Source organism: Neofelis nebulosa, chromosome 1 (genome assembly GCF_028018385.1).
Source record: "Neofelis nebulosa isolate mNeoNeb1 chromosome 1, mNeoNeb1.pri, whole genome shotgun sequence".
In the NCBI taxonomy this organism is placed as follows: Eukaryota; Metazoa; Chordata; class Mammalia; order Carnivora; family Felidae; genus Neofelis; species Neofelis nebulosa.
In genome coordinates, this window is record NC_080782.1 from 713,845 (window position 1) to 736,437 (window position 22,593).

At 62.1% G+C, this 22,593-nt stretch overlaps 1 protein-coding gene across 2 annotated transcripts in view; it reads right to left on the bottom strand.

Moving 5' to 3' along the window:
• SLC12A7 (solute carrier family 12 member 7) overlaps window positions 1-13,464 on the bottom strand; it is a 65,229-nt gene extending 51,765 nt beyond the window's left edge. For both annotated transcript variants that reach the window (XM_058710695.1, XM_058710612.1), the window contains exon 1: window positions 13,260-13,464. In XM_058710695.1, the coding sequence (XP_058566678.1) occupies window positions 13,260-13,449 (190 nt within the window). In that variant the 5' untranslated portion in view covers window positions 13,450-13,464. The remainder of the gene's footprint in view (window positions 1-13,259) is intronic.
• Window positions 13,465-22,593: the final 9,129 nt, after the last annotated feature.

Genomic DNA, 22,593 nt, shown 5'->3' on the forward strand with positions numbered 1-22,593 from the left:
CAGGGCGTGTGAGATTTTCCAGTGCTCCCTGGGGACTCTGCCCCCAGGGAGGGAATTAGGCAGGAGCAAGGTAGTCACGTGCATGTTTTCATCATTTCTTACAGCCCACACGATCTCCTGCCAGAAAGGCGAGGGTGCCCCAGCCACGTGTTTCCAGGGTAGGCCTGGGCACCGCACAGGACGGAGGGGGTGCAGCGCCCACCGCACAGCCCGCGACTCAGCGTCCAAGGACCCGTCCTCAGGACGGAACCCCCTCCCGGCACGAGAAGGCCAGCGACCCGAGGCAGAGGGGCCATTGAGGCCCAGACGGCGAAAGAAGCCTGCCCAGCCTTGTCTGCGTGTTTTCCGGCCCAGCCGGCGCCGGGGGTGGGCACGAGGAAGCCCCCAAACCTGGAGAGCAGAGCGAGAGAGCAAGCCAGTGTGCTGTCCCCGCTGGGAGCCTCCTGCAAGCCGTGCCCCGCACGGGTGACCCCAGGGCCTTTGCTCTTGCGGAAGGTACTTCTCCAGGACCATCACGAACGGGCCCCGTGGTGCGCGGCCAGCAGCTGTTCACCGGTCACCTCGAGGTCGCTCCATCCCCTGGGGTCTCCACCCCTGCAAGCACATCCTGCCTCCACTTCACGGGCTGTCCTCCCACCTCGTGGAAATGTGAACACAAACAGGCAAACAGAGGTCCGAGTCCAGGGGTGACCCGGAGCCTGCTCCCCGTGCAGCCTCAGGGCACAGGACAGGACGACAGGACCCTGCCCACGGCCTTGGCGCCATAGGTCCAGACGGTCAAGACTTGACCGGTGACCGCTGCGCATGCAACCCAGAACTGGCCACGGAAAGCCAGCTCGATCCCCTAACCAACCACACAGGAGGCAGTTTCCTCGTCCCTGCCGTCCCTGCATCCACAGCACCGCCCCCACCCCTGCCAGCCCCCGCCCTTCCGCTGTGACACTCTGCCAGTCCCCTGCCCGCCTGGGCGTGTCTGCCAGATCAGTGATGCGCCCACCCCGTCACCACAGCTCCCTCGGCCAGTGCCCGCCCCATGTCTTCTTCATGTCCAAGGCCCCATCTTGAATTTGCCACTGCCCCAGGGCCTTTGCACTGTCGCCTTTGGGCTGGACATCCGGGCAGCTTAGGGCACCTTTCCAGAAAGTGACCTTTGCACTCAAGGCCCTGCCTGCTTGCTCCTGGCTGCAGCGCGTCATCTGAACTCACAAGGCTGAGGGGACGTGGCACCCCGCGCCAAGATCCGCCCCAGGCCTGCCCCCCAGCACCTGGCTGCTCAGCAGGCGAGACCACGGAACGGATTCTGCCGGGCCGTCTCCCACTGCCGCTAAATCACACGTCCTTCGTGCAGGTTGGGTGACAGTCACCATGTTGGGGACAGAAAACCTGGGGTGGAGCGTCACTCCCGGGGAAAAGCCCCAGCTTCCTTCTCCCCGTGACGACGGCCCGCGCCTGACCCTGTGGCCCGGACCCGCTGACCCCAGGGGGACGCCGGCCCCAGCCCCCGCCCCCTGTCACCGCGCTCTTGTCACGGGCCCTGTCCGGGCTCCTCAGCCCGCCTGCCGCCCGTCCCCGGCCACGCTGTCCTGCCACAGGGGTGCCACGGTCTGCAAAGTGGACCGGGAGCTCCTCGCAGGTGTGCGACGCCTCCCCAGACGCCCGTGTGCCGTGGGCGGCGGGGACCAAGTCCCTGGCGCAGGGGGCGCGCGGGGCTGCCTGGTTCCAGGGCCGCGCCCTGAGCTCTCGGCCCCGAGTCCGGGCTCCCCCGCCCCGTCAGCCCGACAAGAAGGGAAAGGCACGCGGCAGCTCACATGTGCGCCGGCGCACTGACCCCACAGCTGCCCCCGTCCCCAGACGCAGCGAAAGAGGCGCGGAGCGCGTGTGCCCTCCTGCGGGAGCCCGCACACACGCTCTGGACGGTGTCGTGCGCACGAAGGCACGGAAACGGGGTAGTCCGCGGCACGGCCCTCGGGGCTGCGTCCCGTCTTACCGCCGCACGCTCCGAACCCCGCCGTCCCAACCAGGAGCCTCACCCCTGCTGGGTCTTACCGCCACGACTGCACTTCGAGGAAAGCATGTTTCCGAACAGGAGCCAAGCCCCAGGGACCCCGGGATAAGACAGCGGGTGGCCCGCAGTGAGCGCGGGCCAGAGGAGGCCGCTCGCTTCCGCTTCCGCTTCCGCTTCCGCCTCCGCAAAAGCTGATGCGCAAACAGGCTCAGCTCCGCGGGCTCGCGCTCGGGAGCACGTCGGCCGGGGCTGCCCTCGTGGCTTCCGCGAGGAAGCCCACGGGGGCCGTCCCGTGGGGTCCGCGTGAGCAGGCGGCGGATGCGGCTCTCCCGGGGGGGACGGCGGCCGGCCGGCGGCACCACACCGGTGGCTGCAGACACAGCATGTGACCCAGCGCTTCCCGGGGGGTCGGGTCAGGTCCCAGCCTCGCCGGCCCCTCCAGCACCCCTCGGCCCTGCTCCGTCCGTCATCCACACGCGGTGGGACAGAGCTGTCCCCTCCCTGCTGGGGTCCAGCCTCTCCCTCCAGGCACGGCGGCTGGACAAGGCCCCGGGAAGCCCTGGAGCAGGTGGTCCGCGGCGCTCGGCCCGGGCGGGGCTGGGGGCTACCCGCCCCTGTAGATGCGGACGGCGGGGCTGAGCCCCGCGCCAGGAGCAGCCGGCAGCTACAGGGCACCAGCCACAACGATGCCACCTGAGCGGGGCACGCCGAGCTTCTGCACCTCCTCCTGCGCCCCACCCTCTCCAGAAACGGCTCCCAGGCGAACCAGCCCACCCCTCTGGCACCCCTGACAGGACGAGCACCCCGCGGCTGCTGGAACCCAGCCACATACGGGGTCTAACGCACGGGAGCCTGCTCTCAGGGCTCTGGAGCCACACGTCCCACAGCCAGGGGTCACAGAGCTGTGCTCCCTCTGGAGGCCCCGGGGTGGGGGCGGGGGGGGGGGGTCCCTCCTGCCTCTCCCTCGGGGCCTGGCCCTCCAACCTCTGCCTCCTCCTCACGTGGTCTCTCCTGTGCGTGCCTGTGTCTTCCTCTGTGTCTCTTGTAAGGACAGTGGTTATGGACTCAGGCCACCGGAGAACCCAGGATGACCTCTTCACCTCCACATCCTTAACTCAATCACGTTGCAGAGACGCTTTTCCCAACCAGGCCCATTCACAGGCACCAGGGGCTAGGACGCAGACGTGTCCTTTGGGGGCCATCATTCAGCCCCCCTGCTAGCCTCAAAACCAACACAAGATAAGGTCCAAACTTGGAAGTTTCTGGTTCCCAGGGAGGGGGCTCCAGGAGGGGCAGACCCCAAAGCTTCTCTGTGGCCTTCGGCACACAGTGGGACCATCTCGGACAGTGGGACAGGCTGGCAGGCCCCCCGGTGGCTGTCTGCTTGCCACTAACTCACCCAAAACGCATGGCTTTCTGCCACGGTCATAAAACACGTGTCCGCAGGGAGCAGCTTCGGGGCAGGAGACCAACCGTGCCCTGTCCCTATGGACCCCCACCTACCATCCGGCCTTTCAAAGGGGGACAGCTGAGGTCCTGAGCTTGGAAGGGCTGCCGGGGGTGGAGGGGCTCAGGCCAGCAACAGGTGCATCCTGGGACCCCCAACGGCCCCACAAGCCAGGCTTCACCCTCACCCTCGTGGGCCGGGCCCGGGCAGGAGGAGGGAAGGAGTGCTTTCCCTGGCCTTCGCGGGGGCCTGGCAAGTCCCCCGTGGAGGGGAGCCAGGCTGGTGACAGCACCGTCCCCTGGGACCGTGACGCGTGGGCCCACACACAAAGCGGGTGCCGAGGGCAGCACGGGGTGGGGGTGGACAGGGCGGGAAGGCAGCCTCGTTCTCAGGAGGTCCCCTCCCCCAGCTGTGAGCGGGCAGAGGCAGTGAGGCCTGGCCCACCCGGGAGAGTGGCTCATCTCAGAGAAGTGGTCCCGATGGGTGGGCGCAGAGGAAAGGGGGCTCCACAGCATGGCCTGCTTGACCCCTTGGGCAGCCGTTTCTACAATCCTGTCACCCCCACACACACACCCCAGCAGCAAGCCTGCTTTTCCCCAGGGCAGCGTCATTTTACGTGGTTCTGTGAGCTCCTTCTGCCCCGCTGTCCGAGGGCGCACCTCATGCTGGCCCTCCGAACACTCAGGGGGAGGGGGCGGTGAGGTTTCCAGAGTGCTTTCTCCACGTCCCTAAAGCACAGTTCTGGTGCGTGTGACTCAGGCCACCGGTCCCAGAAGTGATCAGCTGAGAAGACCGGCCTCAGGTGCTAAGCATGCTGGAACGTGCTAGAATCCACCAGCCCGCCCCTCTGCCTCCCAGAACAGCCTTGAGTCTCAGTGCACCAAAGACATGGGACAGGCCTGGGGGCGTGTTGGCCGAGGGGCTCGCTCCTCCCTGCATGGGTCAGCACCCCCCCAGGAACCACCCTCACAAGACCCCCGAGAAGCACAGTTCTCAGCTGGGAGGACTCCAAGCCCACATCTACACTGGGCTGGGGAGCTCAGGGTGGTCACTCGGCCCGGGTTGGATCCACGGGTGGGAAGGAACCCTGCATATAGCTGTGTGGGTGCGAGCAGGTTCATACTTCCTGCGGGCCACGGTGGGGGCAGCCAGACCCACAGGACTCTACAGCCCCCACCCAGGGGTGGGAGCCACAAGCCTGTGTGAGCTCATACAGGTCGTTCTCCTCAGGAGGCAGCCCCTGATCTTGGCTGCTTTTTCCCTCCCGGTGGCTCAGTGGGGGGTGTCCCTGGAGTCTCTTGGGGGCGACCCTAACCACTGGTCTGCATCCCCAGGACCCTCAGGAACAGCCCCAGGCCTGGTGGCGTCACCTGCTCCCCTCAAGCCACTCCAGCAGCCCCCAAGGGAAGCCTGACAGCAACACAGCCGGCCACCCCACTCTGTCTCTAGTCCAGGGGGACGGGGACACTCGGGTCTCCAAGCAACAAGAGGCAGCGAGGAGGAGCCCGGGGCCCTGGGGAGGGCTCAGGTGGCCTGCGGGGGAGGGGCAGGAGAGCCACAGGGAGGCGGCTGCAGGGACAGGCGTGTGCCTCGGTCCAGGTGAGGCAGTCCAGGAGCCCCTGGCTGGGGAGGGCGCAGGGTCCCTGTGCTGGCTGTGGCTCAGTGCCCTCGCGATGGACCACAACGGGGAGACTGCTCAGGAGAGCCACCGGGGGCACCAAGGAGGCTGAGCTGACACAGGCTGCACAGGCTGACGGTGTAGACAGCACACCGGCTGAGAGTCCGAGAGCCGGGCGTGGGCAAGGCACTTTCCCCTGAGGCCGGTATCCTTGGCGTGCGGAAGGCTCTGTTAACCTCCTCTTCAAGGACCCTTTCCGAGTGCGGTCACATGCTGGAGGATTTTGTGGAGACACGGTTCAGCCCTCACGCCGCCCCGCCTCCCTGCTCCCCTGCTCCATCGTCTGAATCCTGGAGCAGACGCTCTGGAGCTGTGGGTCTGGTCCGTGTCCTGCTGGGCCGGGCCCTCCGCGCCCAGTGGCCGCGGCCACTCAGCACGTGTGGTTGGTTAAGTTTAAGTTCAAATTAGCTAAAAATTTAAATAATTTAAATCCAGCTCTTAGGTGGGCCCCAGCCACAGTCCACATGTCCACGGCCACCTGTGGGCGGTGGCTGCCATCGGGGAGCCCGCGGCCTGTCGGGTAGCTCGGACCGGAGGACGGGGCACGAGGGTGGGCGGGAGGAGCGAAGGCGGGAAAGAATGACGGACCAGTGAATGGCTCTCGGGCACCACACGGGGAGAGAGAAACGAGCTGTTTTGTCTCGGGCACCGTTACCGTGGACACCATCAGGAGACTCCGAGAGCTGGGTCAGAGGCACACAGGAGTCGCCGGCCGCTGTTACCCTGGAGAGACCGCCATTCCCCGCACCATGTGGCCACAGTCACGCCACTCGGCCTCACCCGTCCCACCCGCCCCTGGGCCCTGCCGGCCACCGAGGATGAGGACGAGGACGGGCCCCTCACGCGGCCGCCGCAAGCCTGGGCCACAGTGCCCAGATTATTAGGTCACGCATTATTCTGGGTGTTTCTGTGAAGATGCTTTTTGGATGAGATTAACACTGAAAGGGGGGAGCTTTGAGTAAAGCGGTCCCCCTGCCTCCAGACGTGGGTGGGCCTCGTCTAATCAGTCAAAGGCCTACATAGAACCAAAGCTGACCTCCCCAGGCAGGAAGGACTCCTGCCAGCAGACGGCCTGTGGGCACGACAGCCCTTCCTTGGGTCTCCTGCCTGCTGTCCACCCTGAAGATTTCAGACTCACCAAGGCACAGCTGCATGAACAATCCAATTCGTCAAAATAAATCCCCGTCTTTCTCTCTATACACACATCCTGTTGGTTCCACTTCTCTGTGGGCCCCAACTACGGAAGTTTCCACATTTCCCCAGGTGCCTATAGTGAGCATCACGGCTCCACCACAGTTTTTAGGGAACTTTTCAGAGCCCACTTGATGCCCTGAAGCGCCCACTCGGCCCACTGGGGGTGGCACCAGGCCTGGGGCTGCTGCAGGAAGGAGGGCTCGGGCTCCCTGTGCCCAGCGAGGACTGGGGGCCACGTCTGCCCGGCTCGTGATGGCATCAGGCAGGAGTCTCCACCAGGAGGCAAAGCTCTGCCGCCCGCCCTGCAGGCAGGAGAGACCTCACACGTGCACACACACCCACACACACGTGCACACACCCCTGCACACATGCCCGCATACACTCGGGCACACACACCTGCATGCATGCACACCTGCACACAAGTATGCACACACACCCGCACGCCCTGCCTGTGGCTGAGACACAGCACAACAACCCAGGGGGCCATCTGGGGGGGGCTGCCTGCCTCCTGTGTGTGTGGGGGGGTCTCAGGTTCCTCCAGGGGCAGGAAGCTGGGTCCCTGATCCCCAGCAAGGCCAACTCAGAGGCAAAAACCAGTAAGTGCTGCATCTGGAAGGGGAAAGTGCAGGCAGCAGCCGCTGTCCCCATTTCTAAGGACAGGCCACCCAAGCGGAGCCAAAGGCAGACCACCCGGTGCCCTGCACCCGCCCTTCCTTCAGAGGAGAACTAGAGAACTCGGCCTCCTGCTTCGGGGCATTCAGGATAGCAGGGCGAGGGGCTGTGGGCCTCGTGGCCAAGAGTGCTGTCCCCCATGTGTCCGGGGTGGTGGTGGTGGGGCTTCCCCACTGGGTGGTCGGGGCCCAGGGCTCCTTCTTGGTCCCTGCAGGAGCGGGCTGGGGGCAGGGCAGTATGGGAGTTGGGGGGGGGGGGTCGTCCCGGGCCCACAGCTCCTCCCCACAGGGCAGCAAGCCAAACTCTCCTGGGTGCTGCTTGAAACAGGAAGGTCCCTGCACAAAAATATCTCCTGCCAAAGTCCTGAGGTCACACCTTGCAGAGAGTAATTTAGATGAGAATGGGCTCACCCCTGGGAGAGCTGGCTGGCGAGAATTGATTTAATCAAAGCTGCCTCTCAGGCCTCCTCCCCCTCTCCTCGGAAATCCGGAGCCCCTGTTCTCTGCAAGGGGCGGGTGGGGGAGGGGATGAATTTGGTTTCCTCTCACCCTCCTCTCCGGTTTGCTTTTTTCATGGGTGTTTTTTTTTTTGCTGCGGTAAAATATATACAACATGAAGCTTAAAACTTGCAGCCATGGTCTTTACGGTTCAGCTGCTGGGCAGCCATCTCCACGGCGGCCCCTCTTCCTGAACTCTGTCCCCGTGAAACACTCTCTCTCCAGCCCCTCCTGGGGCCTGGCGCCCCCGCCCGTCCGGCCCTCCTGGGACTCCTCCCGGGACCTCCCATGTGGACAGTCATGTGTCTCAGCTCCCAGGGCACCGTCCCCCACGTCCAAACCTGTGGTAGCAGGTGCCAGGATGTCCCTCCTTCTCAAGGCTGCAAATAGTCCTGTGCGTGGAGGGACCGTGTCTTCCTCACCCATTGTTCCCTCGACAAGACATCTGGGCTGTTTCCACGTTTTTGTCTGCCGTGAACCTGGGCGTACAAACCTGTCCAAGTCTCTGCTTTCAGACGCTCCGGGTGCGTGGCCAGGAGTGGGGTCCCTGTGCCACACGGTCACTCTGTTTAGTGTTTTGAGGAATCGCCACACTGTACAGCAGGTGCACGGTCTCGGTCCCCACCGGCGGCGCCCAGCGTTCTGATTTCTCACGGCCTCGCCAACACCTGCTTCTTTCTCTTTTGTATCATAGCCATTCAAATGGGCGCGAGGCGGCACCTTTTCGTGATTTTGATTTTGATGTCCTTAACGATTGATCGGTGATGTTGAGCGTGCTTTCCATGTGCTTACTGGACATTCTTATGAAGTCCGTTCAAGGCTTCTCCTCATTGTTTAAACTGCTCTTTGCTGTTGTTAGTTGTGAGAGTTCTTCATATATTCTGGATATTAATCCCTCATCAGATACACCGTCTGCAAACATTTCCTCCCGTTCTATGGGTGCTTTGGATAGTGTCCTTTGACGCATGTTTGCATGTTTTAACCCTGTGCTTGTAGCTGCCTCTTGCCTTTTGCCACCCCCTCCCTGCATATTTGTATAGTAGCCAACATCCCTGGACACACTTGTGGAACCCCCAGCCCGAGCCCACGTTTGCACGGCGGAGCCCTTGCTCACGGGGACAGGCCTGGGTGGGAGGGGAGGCGAGGGCAGAGCAGCTGGGCGCCCGGGGAAGGCCCTGTGCACAGGGCGGTCCTGGGCAGAATGGGGGCTCCCGCCGGGGTCCTGGGCCTGCCTGCACAGCCCCCTAGTGGGTTAACTGAACACAGACTTCAGTGTGCATAGTGGCTAACTGAATACAGACTTATCATGTAATTTTTTAAAAAAATGTTTATTTATTTTGAGAGACAGACAGAGAGAGTGAGCCTGGGAGGGGCAGAGGGAGACGGAGAGAGAGAGTCCCAAGCAGGCTCCGTGCTGTCTGCACAGAGCCCGACATGGGGCTCGACTTCACAAACCATAAGATCGTGACCAGAGCTGAAACCAAGAGCCAGACGCCTAACCGACTGAGCCCCCCAGGTGCCCCATCATGTAATTTTTGATGTTTAAAGAGAATTGGTGTCTCCAAATCCACGACACCACCCCACGGAGAAGCCAAACTGGGCATAAGTAGCAAAGGAAGGAAGTGACGACGTGCCCTGAGAAACCACCAAGGTGAGAATTCTCTGGCCAGTGACAAAGCCGAGCGTGCTCTGGGCAGCTCTGCTCCCTGAGAGCTGGAGGCGGCTCCCGGGTCTACGCGACGGCCGCGCGCCATGAAATATTTAAGTAAAGAGAAAACAGAGTGTGCCCAGCGGGTGGCGGGTTCTCTGACACCAGAGCTAGGCAGCCCGCGCCCTGGGCTCTGGCTCAGCCTGCCTTCCCCGGCAGCTGAGGGCATCGCCAGGCCTCCTTCCCGGCGAGAAAGTTCAGCCAGGGAAATGGGACTTTCCCCTGAAACGTCCCTGGAGCAGAAACCCATGACCCAGTTGTGAAGTTGCACCAAGTGTAGACGCGCCGTCTGGGGTTGGGTGTGGGGGTGTGGAGGTGTGCTCTCCTGGGGTCCACGGACCGGGCAGAGGGCCCAGCCCAGAGGGTGGCCTGGGGATCCTGTTCCCTGGGGACAGCGGTGTCTGGGACCAGCACCTGGCAGAGGCTGGGCCAGCAGCGTGCCTGTGCCCGAGCACACTCCTGGCCTCGTCCCACGGCTCCGCCCGGAGCCCTTGTAAGGCTGGGCGGTCAAACCCTCACCTCCTCCTGAGCAAGAAAGAGCCAAAACACACAGACGCAGACACAGACACAGGCACACAACACACATACGCAGATGCACAAACGCACACGACACCCTGCAGCTGTCCTTCCGAGGCTCTGCAGGACTCTAACGCCCAACATCAGCTTCAGAGAAACAGAGAGGTCAGCTTTGCCGCGGGGGGAAACGGGCCTCTGCCGGCTCCGAGGGCAAACGCTAGGGCGAGGGTCCGCCTGACTTGGGGAAGCCTTGGGCTGCACCCCCCACCCCCCCCCACCGGGAGCACTGGTTCAGGGCAGCCCACAGAGGTGAGGGGTGGGGCGGGATGACCTCTCCAGAGACTCTCATCGTCAGGCCTTTGTCTGATGGCCCCAGACTTGCAAACCGGTCCAGACCGGAGACAGGGAGGTGGCTGACGGGAGTCTGGCCTCTGGGGAGCCAGGCTGAGCTCCGAGGAGTGTGGCCCTAGGTTGGAGGGGCAGGCCAGTGGCTGTGCCTCCCCGAGGCCAACTTTGCTGGCCAACACTCTCTCCCTGTCTCCCTGCCCTTCCGGCTGTGGGCGGTGTCCCATGGCCTCGGGGTCTCCATTCTGGATGTGGGGCCGCTGTGCGATCCCAGAAAGGAACTGCGCCAGGAGCTGGCACCACAGCTTTCCTGGGAACAGGGGCACAGCCCTAATTCAGCCACCTCACCTTCTGGTACCGCGGCCCTGTCACTGCCCAGTTACACTCTCCCGCCTGGTGTGCCTGGAACAGCCGTGCGGCCGGGCCGGGAAGGGCGGGCCGGCAAGCCTCTCACCCCAGCTCCCGCCCCAACACAAAGCCCTGCCGGCCCGCAGAAGGCTAAGGAGACTCGGCGAGCCGGGGTGTACCAGGGAAAGGCTGGCTGAGCCCGGGGCACAGGGACGGGGCGCCAGGACTGGGATTTTGTCCTGTCCCGTGGCGGAGAGAAGGGACACCCCGCCGACATGCCCGTTCTGCACAAGTGCACCAGGGCAAACTCACTGGAGGGGAGCCAGTCTAAGGGCAAAGTTGGAGGCTCAGCCTGGCGGGTTCCTGCTCCGGCTCCGGGGGGCACGACGGTTACTGCCGCAGTTGGGGAGCCTCTGAGCCTGGAGGCTGCCACCCTCCAAGGGTCAGAAAGTTCCCCTGGGTCACAAGAAGTGGGAGGGCGACTCGGGACCAGCGCCCGCCTGCAAAGGTGCACCAGAAAACCCGAGTTGCTTTTTATGCTCAGTGCACATTGTCATGGGCAGCGTCAGATAATCGGTCTTTTGTCCCCCCGCCCCCCCCCGCCCCGGGGAGGGCACAGCACAGCACACCATTCTTTGATCCCAACGGTGCCGCACACAGCTGGAGCCCGAATTGTGGACCCAGCGTCAGCCGGGGACCAGAGCTCAGAACCGTTGCACCTGAGGGCTGAGGTGGTCCTAGGGGGTGGAGGGGGTGGCTCAGCCCCCAGGTGGGGGGAGGGGGGAGGTCTGACCCACAGGAAGAGGGGGAGGTGTGTGAGGGCCAATTCTAAGGTCAGACGGGTGTCCCTGGCCCCAAACAGCCCCCTGCCTGCCATCTACCACGTCAAGGACCCTGGTGAAATGCCCTCTCCCGCGTCAGCGTGAGGGTAACAGTATCAGTCGCCCGAGGAAGGGCAGAGGGACAAGGTGACCTGAGCAAGTCTGGCACCAGACCCTCTCCCCAGGGGCACCGGCCAGCATACTGGCCACCCAGGGCAAGGGGCAGAGGGGGCCAGAAGGGGCAGTGAGGTACTGGGAGGACCCGGACGGTCAGTTTGACCCGGGGCCAGGTCCCTGCCCGGGGTGGTGGGACCTGGGCCCTGCTGGGCAGAACAGCTCCACGCAGGATGGTGCCCACTGGGAGTCTATGTTCCGGCCACACGGCCTCCAAGGCCCCAGTTCCTGTGGGGAAAACCGTGGCGGGGCCTCAGAGTCCCCCGGGGCGGGGAGTGGACAACAGGCTCTCTCAGAGGCCACACCGCAGGCTGTCTGCCGCTGCTGGGGGGGTGGGGGTGGGGGGCTCTTTCCTCACTCGTGCTGTCCCAGGTCCCCCGGTCTCTACTGACCTCCACTGTCACAGCGATTTCCCTTTTCCCTCAGAACAGAGGGACAGTGCGGCCCCAGAAACAGTTAGCAGCTCTGACCCCTACTAACCGATGAACAGCAACAGCAGAGTCACTGCTCACAGAGAAAACAAGACCGGGCTCCCGAGGGCTCCCGGGTTAGCAGGGAAACCGTGGGGGAGGGCCCTGCCTGGCCCACAGCAGGAGCCCAAACAATGGCTCCCAGGGCTAAGAGGCTGACGGGGAGGGAGCGGGACCTGAGAACCCGCGGCCACCAGAGTGACAAGTGTCATGGCGACCCCTGATGGAGACACACCCCAGCGCCCACCACGTGTCCTACCGCCAGGGGCTCGGGGGTCTCGGTCTCGGTCTCGAGAGAGGGCATCTGCAACCTGTGTGCACACGGAGTGCCCGCCACTCCCGAGGGCCGCCCGCTCAGGTCTCATCCTAACGTTAAAGGTCCTGAGTCAACAAAGGCCTTGCTGGGAAAGAATCTAAAATCTCCGCTCTCTGCTTGGAGCTGGTCCTCACCGTGAGCGCAGGCCAGGCTCTCCTGTAATATCCTCCCCGCTGGGGGCCGGACCGAGGCCCTTCTGCCCCGAAGCCCACGGACCCCCGTTGACCTGCAGGAAACCTCAGACCAGGCACCTGAGAAGCCACAGGTGGTTGGGACATCAGCCCAGAGGTGGAGGCCACGCAGTCCAGCAGGGCTGGGTGCCCCCAGGAGCGGCCTGAGGCTGGAGGGCAAGGCCTGTCCTCCCCCCTGCCCCCTCCCCAACCCAGGGCTGTGGGCTGCCAGGAGGGGCCCTGTCCAACACACCGACGGCCGAGCCGGGACCACCCGGGGGCTCGCTAGCACTTCTCGATGCCGGCACAGCACCGCCCTCAAAACCCAAGGAAAGTCGCTGGTACGGGCTAGATGATTAAAGGCGAGGGAGTGCGGGGCCCACGGGGAAGAGGACACAAGCCTAGGGACTGACCAGAGGGCCGCGGGGTTCTAGAAACACAGCTCTGACCCAGGCCTCCCTGACCCTGGGCCGTCTTCACTCCGAGGAGGGGCCCAGCATTTCCTTGGCGCTCTCCAGGCGCCCCAACTCGGCCTCCACACTCCAACGTGACTTCCCTGGACGCTCCGCGCTCCGGAGGCAACGAGGTCAGAGGATGCCAGGAGCTATCACCCATCAATCCCCGCTCCCCCCCACCCCCGCCCCGACAATGGCCCCAGGGACGCACATCGCCCTCCAGGGAGCACGACAGGGCAGAAAGGCGGCATCGGGGCCACAGCCACGGTCCCCAGAGGAGCGCGCGGGGCACGCGCCACACCAGCTCGACCCCAGCGCTGACGCCGCCGCCACCGCGGCTGTCCCCAAGGCCGGCGCTCCGTCAGCGCTCCCGCAGCCCCGGCCGGCGCACAGACGAGGTGGCCGGGCGCCCTCGGTGGGCGTCCCCGCGGGCCGGCACCTACCGTAGCGGCTCGGCTCGCGGCAGTAGCGCAGGATGGGAAGCGCGTCAACCCTCGTTGACTCGGGGGCGGCTGCGGGGTCGAGGTCCGCGGTCCGGCCGGGGCTGGGGAGATGGTCGCCGCCGCCCTCGGGCCTGGGCCCCGCGTCCCCCGCCCTGCTCGCCGCGGGGGTCACCATGAATCGTTGGGACATGGTGGCCCGAGCGCCCGCACCAGCCTCCTGGTCCCCGGGCGCAGCCAAAGCTGAGGGACTGGAGCCCCGCCAGTGCGCCCGCGGGCGGGGCCCGGGTCCGCGCGGGGAGGGCGGGACGGGGCGGTGGGGGGGCGGGGCCCGGGTCCGCGGGGAGAGGGCGGGGGCGGGGCGGGCAGGGGCGGGGCCCGGGTCCTCGCGGGGAGGGCGGGACGGGGCGGTGGGGGGGCGGGGCCCGGGTCCGCGCGGAGGGGGCGGGGGCGTGCCGTGGGGGGGCGGGGCCCGGGTCCGCGCGGGGAGGGCGGGGGCGGGGCCCGGGTCCGCGTGGAGAGGGCGGGACGGGGCGGTGGGGGGGCGGGGCCCGGGTCCGCGCGGGGAGGGCGGGACGGGGCGGTGGGGGGGCGGGGCCCGGTGCGCGAGGGGAGGGGAGGGCAGGGCGGGGCGGGGCGGTGGGGGGGCGGGGCCCGGGTGCGCGCGGGGTTGGGGGGGGCCGGGGTCGGGGCAGCGGTGGGGGCGGGGCGGGCTCTAGGGGTAGAGCCCCCCCCTCGGGGACCCGGGAGGCGGCCGGGGCGCGGGAGTAGGGGACCTGGCTGGCAGCGGAGAGGGGTGGCCGCAGGGACAGCGAGGAGCGGGGGCTTCAGGAGCGGTCACCGGGGAAAGGGGCACATTGGCTTCGTGAGACACGGAAGTCTTGATCTCCAAGCCAATATGTCCCTTCAGAACAGCAGAGCCTTGGGGGTCTGTCTGCTAGGCTCTGGAGACACCCCTCGCCCAAACCAGGCCGCAGGGGTCAGCGCCAGGGCCTGGGAAACACAGGAGGCCTCCTTCTGGTCTGGGACGGTGACCACCCCCAGAAGCAGACGGGCCGTCGGGGACCACTCACAATGAGGCCAGGGCCAGAGTTTCCTGGAGTGGGCCAGGGTGGAGGCATCCTGGACTGAGGGTCTCGGGGAGGGACCCCCTGGCCTGGCATGCCCCCATCCCCCGCCCCCATCCCCCCCGACTCTGACCCTTGGGGTGTTCAGCGCTTGGCCCGGGAGTTTGGTCTCGGTGGGGCAGCTGGCCTCAGCCGAGGACTCCTACCGGGATGGAGCGGAGCTGAGGAGGAGGAGGCAGAGGTGAGGCCTGGGAACAGTGGACAGGAAACGTGGGGAAAACTAGCCCGCGTGTTTCTGAGCGCCTGCAATGCGCCAACCCGCCACAGGTTAATTTTGTGTTAATACTGTTAATTTTGTATTAATACTGTGTTAATACTTCATCTTTCAGGAAAGCACTTTACAATTTTCAATGTCTCTTTTAAAATGTTTATTTATTTCTGAGAGAGTGTGTGCATGAGTTGGGGAGGGGCCAAGAGAGAAGGAGACAGAGGATCCCAAGCAGGGTCTGCACTGAAGACAGGCAGCCGGTCACCGGCTCAGACTCAGGGACCAATGAGATGGTGACCTGAGCCGAAGTTGGATGCTTAGCCAGCTGAGCCACTCAGGTGCCCCTATTCAACCTGTTTTGTACATTTATTTGTTCAACAAATATCCCTGCCACTTTGAAGCACACATTCTGAAAGGGAGGCAGAGATCAGAGCTGTGATGGAGAAACAAAGGGTCTAGAAAGGTGATATTGTAAATGGGGCATCCAGATGATCTCTGAGCAGCGGCTTAAAGAAGGCCAGTGATCAGCTGCGTGTGATTTCTACTCATTTGCCTCATGGCCCATGGTAGCTGCTCCTGGTCCAGCCATCACATTTGTATTCCAGCAGCAGAGGGAGGAGACAGGAGAAGGGCAGTTAGCCCCCACTCAGAAGAACACAACTCAGAAGTCACACACAGTACCTGTGCTTGACCCAAGAGCCAGAACTTAGTCATATGGCCACATTTGCCCCTGAAGCAGGCTGGGAAATGTCCCTGCTGAGGTCTGGGGGGCTCTGTTAATGAGAAATAATGAAAGGTTAGGTATTAGGGGCACCGTGAGCACCGGAGGAAAGAAAGATCCAAGGTTTTGGATGTTGAGAACTCCTTTCGGCACCCACCCTCTCCTTACTTCCCCCCCCACCACTCACGTGGCACAGAGGGGACAGCAGGGGCCTGAGTCCTCACCCTGGAAGGCACACCTGGGCACACCTGGCCACCCCATCCCATTCCTGGACAACCTCCTTGGGCTCATGTGGGTGCTCTGGAGGCCGTCCAGGTGAGGGGAGGGGTCTCCACAGACCCCGGCTCTCCGGCACGGACAGGGACCGCAGCCCTGCCCCTCCCCCACCCGTTCTCAGCCAATATTTTCTAGGCCCTTTCCGCCCATTCTACTTTTCCCCAAGATGAACACTTGAGCTATTTGGGGGAAGTTTCACCCCAATACATTTATGCTTTGGTTGAAAAGGCACCCGACCCATATAAGTAACTTCGCTGCCCCAGGGCCCCCGAGAGCCAGGGCTGGTATGAGGCCCTGCCTGCCCGTTCCCCCAGCCCCACCCTGGGCCCCACGCTAACCATGAGCACAGACGGGGCCACACGTGGGGCCCAGGGGCCCAGCCACGAAGGCTGGTCGGGCCCGGGCCCAGCAGCCGCGTCCCCGACCCAGCTGAGCCGTGCAGTCCTGGGCCGTGGCTGATGGTCCACCCTGGGCAGGCCGGGCCTGTGCAGCGAGGGGTCTGGGCCACGTGCCACAAGCCACCACAGTGAGAAGGAGCCTCTCCAGGCCTTCCTCTGCACCTTTATCACAGGGACCTGAGCGTGAGCCAAGTGGACAGCCTGATCTGATGCCCGCCCCCCGCAGCTCAGGAGCTAACCCTTCCCGTCCACCCCCAGCCTGCATCATTTTGAACAGAACCTCAGCCATCAGAGAGTCTCCCTTGTAAATATTCCACTGATGAAAATGAACGGAAGCAGAGCCTGGAGACCGGGAGGCGAGGCGGGCAGCCAGCCAGGTCCCAGCATCAGCACAGTCGCTGGCCCGGCCGGAGGAAGGCGTCCACAACGTCTCCTCCAGGAAAGCGGCCGACGGGAATCTGAGGACACCCTGAGTTCCGCTTTTCTCCAGAAAACGGCTCCTCCCACCCCCCTCCACAAAATAAAGATGCTCCCCCTTGTCGGTCAGACTCGCATCCCATCTCGCTCCAGCTGGCAAGTCCTGAGCCGTAGTTCCCTGCTGTTCCTGGATAAACCCTTCCTCAAACATTCGAGTCCCATTAACCTACGGTGTTACTCCTTCCTGGTGCACAGTAGTCATCGGTCACTTCCGTACAGCGCCCTGCGCTCGTCTCAAGGACAGTCCCTAATCCCGTCACCTATTTCCACCCCCACCTCCCCCCTGATGACCAGCCTTCTCTGCAGTTAAAAGTCTGTTTTTTGCTTGTCTCTTTTCCCTTTGTTATTTGTTTGTTTCTTAAGTTCCACATATGAGTGAAATCATATGATATTTGTCTTTCTCTGACTTATCTCGCTCAGCATGATACCCTCCAGCTCCGTCCATGTCGTTGCAAATGGCAAGATTTCATTCTTTTTGATTGCCGAGTAATACCGTTGTATGTATAAAGCACATCTTCTCGATCCATTCATCCGTCGATGGACATTGGGGCTCTTTCCATACTTTGGCTACTGTCGATGGTGCTGCTATAAACATTGGGGTCCACGTACCCCTTTGAATCAGCATTTTTATGTCCTTTGGATAAATTCCTAGTAGTGCAATTGCTGGGTCATGGGGTAGGTCTATTTTTAACTTTTTGAGGAACCTCCACACTGTTCTCCAGAGTGGCTGCCCCAGTTTGCATTCCCACCAGCAGCGCAGGAGGGCTCCCCTTTCTCCACATCCTCGCCAACATCTGTTGTTTCCTGTGTCAGTAGTGTTAGCCATTCTGACAGGGGTGAGGTGGTATCTCATTGTGGTTTTGATTTGTGTTTCCCTGATGATGAGGGATGTTGAGCATCTTTTCATGTCTGTTAGCCATCTGGATGTCTTCTTTGGGGAAATGTCTGTTCGTGTCTTCTGCCCATTTCGTCCTTTTTTTTTTTTACATTTATTTATTTTTGAGACACAGAGAGACAGAGTGAGCAGGGGAGGGACAGAGAGAGAGGGAGACACAGAATCCGAAGCAGCTCCAGGCCCCCAGCCTTCAGCACAGAGCCCGACGCAGGGCTCAAACCCACCAACTTCGAGATCATGACCTGAGCCAAAGTCGGATGCTTAACCAACTGAGCCAGCCAGGCCATGTTTCTGCCCATATTCTAACTGGATTATTTGGTTTTGGGGGTGTTGAGTTTGAGAAGTTCTTTATAGATTTTGGATACTAACCCTTTATCGGATACGGCATCTGCAAATGTCTTCTCCCGTTCCGTAGGCTGCCTTTTGGTTTTGTTGATTGTTTCCTTTGCTGTGCAGAAGCTTTTTATCTTGATGAGGTCCCAGTAGTTCACGATTGCTTTTGTTTCCCACGTCCTCTGGAGACGTGTCACGTGTAAGAAGTTGTGCTGACGAGGTCAGAGAGATTACTTCCTGTTTTCTCCTCTAGGATTTTCATGGTTTCCAGGCTCACATTTAGGTGTTTAATCTGTTTGGAGTTTATTTTTTGTGCGTGGCGTGTGGAAGTCGTCCAGGCTCATTCTTCTGCGCGTCGCTGTCCAGTTTTCCCAGCACCTTTCTCGCAGAGAATGTCTTTTCCTCATTGTATGATCTCTCCCGCTTTGTCGAAGATTAACTGACCACGTGAGCACGGGTTTCCAAATAAACCCATTTTTGCTGGAAGAATAACTGACTTTTATTTTTCAGGCTCCAAGATTCGTGGCGTAAACCCTGCCCCCAACCCGTGAACCGTTATTGTCAAACAGCCAGCTGGAGGTCGAGCCTCCCGGGCCCGATGATGGAGGGCGACAAGATCCCACTTGGGATCCAGGCTCCGGGGAAAGCAGGGCACCACCTTTGTGTGAAAGGCACCGTCCTCTTGTGAGAGCAGGGAGCCCCCCTCATTCCTGCAGGGGGGCGGGAGGGAAGGGACTTGGCGGCCACTCTGGGGTGTTCTCGGGCTCCCCCAGGGGGCTCGGAGGCTGTGGGATCCGATGTCCCTCTGCTCCTTCGCTTTTTAAATGCTGCCTGGGTTTTGGTTCCACTCCCCCCCGGCCGCCCCCCACCCCCACCTTCGCGGCTCCTCTGAGCCCAGGAGCCAGGAGCTGCTCTCTTCCCACGGACCCTCGGACCCTGGGCCAGGCTCACAAAGGAGTGAACATTACATATGACAGATCCAAGTTAGTAACATACCCGTATTGGCTCCTCAGTTGTAATAAACGTAGCGCATCAACACAGGATGTTCAAAACCAGGGAAGCTGGGCGTCAGGGGAGGCGAGGTATATGGGGGGACTGTTGTATTCTCCAGAATTTTTTTGTAATCCTAAAAGTGCTCCAAAAAAAGGCTGAGATAAAAAAATGAAATGAATGAGAAAACATACTCTTTAAGACATTGAAATGCTCCAGCTGGGTTATGACATCCTGGAATATCCATATTTTTTCCCTCCATCCGTTTCTTGGGTTCTGTAGCAAACGTATGACCCGTTGATACCCGGCGGAGGCAGGGACTAGCGGGGACACAAGCCTCAGGGGCCGATGTCCGTGCTGGCCAGTCTCGGAAAAGGCCTTGCCAGCCGGGCCCTCCCAAGGCCCCGCCACGGGCACCACGGGTGACCCCCACCCGCGTGGGCGGAGAAGTGTGCCCGGGTCCCCGCGCTCCTGTGGCTCTCACCCTGCCACCCCCGTAGGGCACCTGGCCTTCCTGGGCCCAGTCCTGGCTCCCACAGCGGTGCCCACCCACCCTCCCAGAGAGGCACAGGAAGGCTCCCGTGTGCTCTGGGCGGGCCTCCACAAACGGGCTCCTTTCGGGGTGCCCGGAACCGTGTGCTGAAAGGCTCTGGCCGGTGCACATGCTGGGTCCAAGGCGGCCAGCTCGGGCTAACTCTGCCGACATCGCCCGCCCTCCTTCCCTCTGTGGCCCCAGGGGCTGGTTTCCATTCTCACCCTGTCACAGACTCACGGGGAGAGTTTGGCCGATGGTTCCGCAGACAGCGCCCCCTGCCCGCCTCTCCCAGGGTCAGGGGCTGCACTGCCCCTGTGGTGCTGGGCCGGACAGGCGGCTCGCTTGGGCCGATGGTGCATCAGGTGGGACTCGACCTCTTCTGTCACCGCAAGGAGAACACTCCTGGCTGGCCTCTGCCCTCAGAGGAGGAAGAACCCAGAACAGCCCCAGAGCCAGCCTGCAGATTGGGGCAGGCTGGGCAGCCACGGACTGGGCCCCGGCTGGCCCGGCCACGCAGGCCTGAGGGGGTAGTCACAGCGCTGGGCGGCAGCGGCTAAGTGACACCCCAGGAAAATCCTCGCGAAGGCTGGGTTTCCTCCCGTTTGGAAAGAGAATCGGGAGGGCACCTTCCGCACAGGCCTGGTGCGGAGGTGAAGTGTCTCGGGTCACGGGAACTCATTGCACAGCACCGGTGACCACTGCTCCCGTCACCCACTCTATACGTGGGCCGGGACCGGATGAGCCCACGGGCCACTGGCCATGTCCCGACTCCGTGAGGAGTGCGGTGCGATGTCCTGGCTCGGAGCCTGTGCATGGGGTGGCTGTCACGCATGCCCTGCTGCGGGGAAGTCCCGATTCCTGCTGCAGCCCGCGGTCACTCGCCATCGGGAGCTCGAGGGACAGATGCAGCGAGCGGGCACTGGGGCAAAGCTGGGGGCGAAGGGCGGGGTGGCCGGCGCTGGGCGTGTGCCGGGGAGGGTTCGCACTCAAGACCCAGGTGGTGGCAGGGAGGGTCTCACCAATAACCCGCCCTCTCCCCGCCCCCCCCCCCCCCCACTGACTTTGAAGGGTACTTCCTGGCTGAAGGGTCCTCACTGTACCAACACAGGGTCTCGTCAGCCACTTGGGGGAGACAGAGCCGGGCCCCATACACACGGGGTCCCCAGGACAACCTACGGGGAGTTGTATTTCTTTTGGTGTCACTTCCCCACTTTTTAACACCCACCAAGAGGTCCCCTGTGTGCTTGTTTGATGGCTCCCGCCAACCCAGCACACCTTCTTGGACAGAAGCAGGGGAGCGTGGCCCTTGGTTCTCCCAGGAGACACTTCTGTGTTAGTTCCCGCTTTGCTTCCGCATCCGGGATGGCATACAGTGCCTCTAACTTTCCTAAATCAACATGGAATGATGGATAGATGGATGGCGGATGGATGTGTGATGAAGGGGTATATGGATGGATGCATGGATGGATGGCGAGCGGGCGGAAGGATGGAGAGATGATGGAGGGAGGGCGGGAGGGCCGACGGATGGATAGGGGAGGGGATAATAGAGGAGGATGGATGGTGGGTGAATGGCTGGCTGGCTGGCTGGCTGGCGGGAGGAATGGAGGGAGGATGAATGGTGGATGGAAGGATAATAGAAGCATGGATAAATGTCTGGAACTTCCTTATAGAAGGGCTGTCATTCAGTGAATATTGATTCTCATTAGGATTTTCTCCTGGAAAGTGTTGGAATGGCTATTGTCTGCCCTCGATCCTCAGGGCTATTTGGCTTAACTTTTGTGTCTCCCTTGAATTGTGTGCTAAGGTAGGTTAAACCCTCAAGGAGTTTAGTCTAGACAAAGAGAGGGGGAAAAAAGAAAGGCAAGGGACCAGGCACATGGGAGGCACACGTGGCAGGATTCTGCTGGGGAAGACGCCAGGACTGCCTCCAGAGATGGTGAGCTGTCTCTAAGGCTGGCTGGGACCATCTGATGGGAATGGATAGAAGCCAAAGCAAGGGGCTGGGGGAGGCCACACAGGAGCACATGGGAGGGGCAGTTGAGCAGCAGGCAGTGGCCCCGTTGCCCTCCATCCCTGTGGCCATCCCTTCTTGTCATCCTACCCCGCTGGGGGAGCCTGGGTTTGTCCAGATGCCTACCTCGCTGGATGGACTCCCGCAGGTGCTCGCAGTCTGAGCCTATCTCCGTAGCCCCAACCAGACCCGCCCTCTTGCTTTTGCCGGGTCTTGGTGTGGATGGATGGTAAACGTCTAGACAATGAGCCGTGGGGGTGGATGTGAGGGGCAAGGATGGGAGAAAGAGGACTTTCTTTCTGGGAATGATTTCTGTGGGGCTAGCTGACAGTGTTCCAGTTAGAGTGGCAGTCTCCCCTTCCGGCCCAAGGCAGGGGTGTGGAAACCCCTGTGCCTGGGTATGTGGTCCATCTGCTTATACCCTGTGGCTAGCGCAGTGGGTGGTAGCCCTGGGCTTTATTTGGGCTCATTCAGCAGCAGTGTCTGGTGCTGGGGGGGTCAAGCTGGGCAGGTCAGCCCAGGTTCTGAAATCAGTGTCGGGGGATCCCAGGATCAAGATGCTCAGACAGCCCCATGATGGACACCTTGTACCTCTCCTGCCTGGAAGCCCCTGTGCCCACCCTGGCCATGTTGCTCCCAGGTCACTGGGTTGGCACTTGGCCGTGGGCCCCTCTCTATGGTGAGACCTGCCCCACTTGGACGTGTAAACACGGAAACTTGGGCCACCCGACCTGCTGCCTTGCTCAGCATAGTGACCTGATCCCCTTGGGCTCCTTTGGTCCCTCAGTCCCCTGGGAGGTCAGGTTTCCTGGGCTGCACATCTCAGCCTCTCAGACGAGGGGTGCCTGGGGTAACCTTGGCTCTGGGCCTTCCCAAGCTACTTCCCAAGGTTTGGGGCCCCTAGTGTGTCAGAGCCTGTGGCCCTCAAGATTCAAGGAGCTGCAGACCCCAGTTGGATTTGCCTCCCATTCTAGGTGGCCTGGGTGCTGCCCATGGGTGGGCAGTCTGAATCTCAAAGGCTTCTCACACCACAGATAGTCTGCTCTTTGAGAATGACTAAGACAGGACACATTCAGTACATGCAATCTACTTCTCATCACCCATCCATCCACCCATCCATTCATTCAACATCCATCCATCCACCCATCCAACCATCCATCCATCCATCCATCCATCTACGCATCCAGGCACCCATCCACCCATCATGATCCATCCACCCCTCACCATCCATCTATTATCCATCTACCCCCCCCTTCCATCTATCATCCAGCATCCAGCATCCAGTCATCCATCCATCCATCCACCCATCCATTATCCATCATCTGTCTACCCATCACCCATCCATCCATCATACATCCATCTGTCA